General features: G+C 33.5%; 1 protein-coding gene across 1 annotated transcript in view; it reads left to right on the top strand.

The window, feature by feature from the left end:
• Positions 1–329: 329 nt before the first annotated feature.
• LOC118000915 (cytochrome P450 2K6-like) overlaps positions 330–4,663 on the top strand; it is a 20,238-nt gene continuing 15,904 nt past the window's right edge. Inside the window, exons 1-2 of the mRNA XM_034990827.1 lie at positions 330–437; positions 3,646–3,808. Of these exons, the coding sequence (XP_034846718.1) occupies positions 330–437; positions 3,646–3,808 (271 nt within the window). The remainder of the gene's footprint in view (positions 438–3,645; positions 3,809–4,663) is intronic.

Raw genomic sequence — 4,663 nt, 5'->3', positions numbered from 1 at the left:
CCTCCAAGCTTTATTGGATAAAGTAGATTGAACTGAGAAGTGAAAAGAGAGGGGGGAGGAGCTCAAATAAGGCAAGCATTCCATGTAGGGCTGAATTCATTTTAATTATAAATAGATGGTTGACTATAAGATAGGGCAAATATTATGAGCAATGCCTTCATGTTTTTGATTTGCACTGGAAGCTGCTGATTCTGCCTGGTTGCAATTGCAAAGATTTCTATTATTTTGATAATTACTTCTACTTTAAGATAATGAGTGGGTTTGACTCTTCTGTCATAGTTCCAATTCTGAGCCTGCTTCTTATTTTTCTTTTAAATATTAAAATCTTCATGACTAAAGCTTCCAAGCAACATTTTCCTCCAGGATCCAGACCTTTGCCAATTATTGGAAATCTGCATATTCTCAATCTGAAGAGGCCATATCAAACTATGCTGGAGGTAAAAAATGATTGTTCATTTCATACTTATTTATAATTTTCTACATCGTTCTTACACTCACGGGTTTCTTATCATGCATATATTTATCACCGGTTCATATATGTATAATGAAGTAATTAGATAGGATTCAAAGTTAATTGAACTGTTTTATTTAATTTTTAGTTTCTTTTAAATTTGGACATATAAAAATATTAGTAAATATATTTCTATTATTTAAGGTGGTATTTTTATCCTGAAATATTTATGATCTGTATCCTTTATTTTAGCCACTTTGATCTACATATTCCATATTTTATATCCATCTTCCATATCTTACATATTTCACTATGACGGAACTGAACTATGATCATAGTCTTACTCTAGAAAATTTTAACTTTTTTTTTTTAAAGATTTTATTTATTTATTTGACAGAGAGAGACAGTGAGAGAGGGAACACAAGCAGGCGGAGTGGGAGAGGGAGAAGCAGGCTTCCCGCTGAGCAGGGAGCCCGATGTGGTACTCGATCCCAGGACCCTGGGATCATGACCTGAGCCGAAGGCAGATGCTTAACGACTGAGCCACCCAGGCGCCCAAAGAAAATTTTAACTTTTATTCAAAACAGTTTGTATGAAAGGCACGATCAAGAGTATGGCCCCAGCAACTGAGACCAAGAATTATCTGTCATTAATTAGCTGTGTGAATTTATATAAGAATTTAGTCTCTATTTCTTTGTCTGTACAGGGCTAGACCAAATATTGGACCAATTTCTCTAATTTCCACTTCAAAGATTTTACGATTCTTGACTGTGGAATAAGATGGATGGAAGGAAGGAAGGAAGGAAGGAAGGAAGGAAGGAAGGAAGGAAGGAAGGAAGGATGACATAATATTCATAGTTTGCATTTGGCCATAAATTCCAATTTTTAAGTTCAAAGGACAGATAATTGAAATCGAGTTCTGCTCTATTCCATAAATTCTAAGTTTGAAAGCCATAACGGGCGATATACTGAAGAGAAAACCATTACTTTGCCTCTGAGGGCAACATAATCATCATCATCTTTATCATCATCATCTTATATTTGTATTGTACTTCTTATTTTACAAAAGACTGCAAGGATTTCACTTATTCCTTACAACCACCCTCAGAGGAAAATAGGGATGATATTTTTATCTCAATTTTACAGATAATGTGACTCAGAGCAATTGACTTACTAGTAACTAAAAAGCCAGGACTTGTGTTTTCTGATCTTTTAATGCTACTTTATGGTTTCTCCTATACTCAAAGGTCACATGACAGGTTGATTCCTCAGGAGAACAAGATCTCTCAACAAAGTCCCTCATCTAATTCCATATACCCAATCCTATTTTTTTCCTAACATTCCTGTTTTTTTACTCACGCATTAACCAGCCTAATCCCTTTACTATTTAGATCTTCATTTTTTTTATTTTTACTTCTGTCCTATTGTTCTGTGTTAATTTCACCTATGAAATATCTTTCCCACACTTCTTCCTAGCCTACATCTCAACTTTTTTCTTAAAATTTATCTTTCTAATTTTTGTTCCTTTTCTGAAACCTGCCATATCCACTTTATCAAATTTACATATAGTGGTTCACACCTGAGAAACTGTCCTCACAGCCTCAAATTCCTATTTTAATTTTTACTTAACTGGAACATTAATTTAATTATATTATCTTCCTAAATTATTGACCCCTTCTATAATTCCTATTACAATCCTGTTATTTTTTAAATTCAAGTTTCTTTTTTTTTGTAGTCATCATCTGTCACCAAAAAGCATTATTATAATATCATAGACTATATTCCCTATGCTATACTTTTCATCTCTGTGACTATTTATAACTGGAAGTTTGTACCTCTTAATCCCTTTTATCTATTTCACCCATCCCCCAGCTACCTCCCCTCTGGTAACCATCAGTTTGTTCTCCATAGTTAAGAGTCTGTTTCTTGGTTTGTCTCTCTCTTTTTCCCCCCCCCCTTTGCTCATTTGTTTTGTTTTTTAAATTCCACATAAAAGTGAAGTCATATGGTATTTGTCTTTCTCTAATTTATTTCACCTAACATAATACCCTAATACCCTCTAGGTCCATCCACATAATTGCAAATAACAAGAATTCATTCTTTTTGATGGCTGGGTAATATTCCTCTGTGTGTGTGTGTGTGTGTGTGTGTGTGTTAGCTTCCTTATTCATTTGTCTATTGATGAATGCTTGGGTTGCTTCTATATCTTAGCTCTTATATAATGCTGCAATAAACAGAGGGGTGCATATACCTTCAAATTAATGTTCATTTCCCTTGGGGTGAATATCCAGCAGTGGAATTACTGAATCATATGGTATTTATATTTTTAATTTTTAGAGGAACCTTCATACTGTTTTCCATAGTGACTGTACCAATTTACATTCCCACCAACAGTGCACGAGGGTTTCAATTCTAATGTTATTTTCCAAAGTCAAGTTTCCTAAAGAAAGAAATATTAGAAGTCCAATTCTCATTCTTTACCTAAACCTTAGTTGGGTAAAAACCACAAGCTCTGCAATCAACAAGCCTGCATGTATATCCTTTTTTGAGCATTGCTATTCACTGTGTGACTTCTTAAAGCCACAGTACCTTGCCTTTTATATGATGGAAATGATGATAATATCTACTTTTCTGGTTTATAATGTGCATTAAAAGAGATACTGGCAATATGGTTAAGAAGCAATAAATGATCACTCTTATTATTTTTAATTATCAAAGAAAATTTAATTTTTTTTTTCCAGTAAGAGGTGAGACACAGTAGTGCAGAACTAACTTGGACCTATTATGGTCATAGCATCCCACAAAGGATAGGGCATGAATATGGTGGTCAGGTAGTCAGTGTGGTAGTCAGGAAGTACTTTGTCTTCCTAGAGTCCATGGTGGGCATTTTCTGAGACCAAAGAAAAATGTAATAGAGAGAAACTATGAGTCAATTCCATGATGTCAGAGCCCTGCTACTTGAAATCTCAAACAAAATGGAGCATAAGGACAATCAGTGGATGATCATAATAATTACGGCTTAAACAGGTGTAGCAACCAAGGAGTATCTTTAGTGAACAAGTCCAGTATTGTCATTTCACAAGAATATGAAATTGATTAATTTGTCAGAATTAAATTATCAAAGATCAAGATCTAGTTCATTTTTTATTACAGTACCATGTTTTAGTTGCTTCTCTTTTTCTTATACACCCAAGCTCTCCCAGAAATATGGCTCCATTTACAGCATCCAAATGGGTCCAAAGAAGGTGGTGGTACTCTCTGGATATGAGACAGTGAAAGCTGCCCTGGTCAATTATGGTGATCAATATGGGGAACGGTCTCAAGTGCCTATATTTGAAAGACTTTTTGAAGGAAAAGGTAACAAACTCTAAGCTTAAAATATATCCTTATGGTTAAAATTATTAAATCAGTTGCATCATGTCATCTTTAATAATTCTTTTCATGATTTAATTTTCCTTCACCAATATACATTGCACAAATGGAATTTACTTAGGAGAAAATTTATGATTTATGGTTTTATTCTCATTGTATATGATTCTATTAAACAAATAATTATTAGCCAGAAACTATGTGAAAAGTACAATGCTAGGGAAATACAAAGAGAACAGAGGCCATCAGCTTAAGAGGTCACCGTCTAATGGTTGACATTGATCCATCAAACAATAGGATAAGAGTAGTGTTATAAATAATACTGAACCATATTTTCACCTGGATAAAGGTGTTGTATCTTGCTTATGTGTGTGTTGGATAAATGCCTTGAGGAAATCCAGATGCTATACTTTTATGTCATTCCACTAATGTAACAACCCTTTAAATTATTACATTAAAACTTTAATGCTAATTTAATAACTAAATATGGGAATGGTTTCATCTTGACATTAATTATTTTTAGTGAACTAATATTGGTGTCTAGTAAATACTACTAAGCCATTTTAATGCTTCAACAACTTTTTGAAAAAGCATTTCACACTATCCTCCTCCAAAATCTTATTCTTTGAGATATTAGTAAATGTTCTATGTGTCAGTGTCAGTGAAGTGAATTTGAGAAATACTACATATTAAAGGCCTCTCTCAGGATTCATGGGGTGCCTATTAGGATATTAAAACCTCTGAGAAAAACACCAAAAGTCTATTTAATTTTATTTAATTCAGTTTTCACACTTATTAGTCCTTGGAACATTTCTTTTTAATTATATATATGAATTCTACTTA

The sequence above is a fragment of the Mirounga leonina genome, unplaced genomic scaffold (genome assembly GCF_011800145.1).
Source record: "Mirounga leonina isolate KUSES-001 unplaced genomic scaffold, KU_Mleo_1.0 Mir_53, whole genome shotgun sequence".
Classification (NCBI taxonomy): Eukaryota; Metazoa; Chordata; class Mammalia; order Carnivora; family Phocidae; genus Mirounga; species Mirounga leonina.
This window is presented reverse-complemented; position numbering and strand designations above follow the sequence as displayed.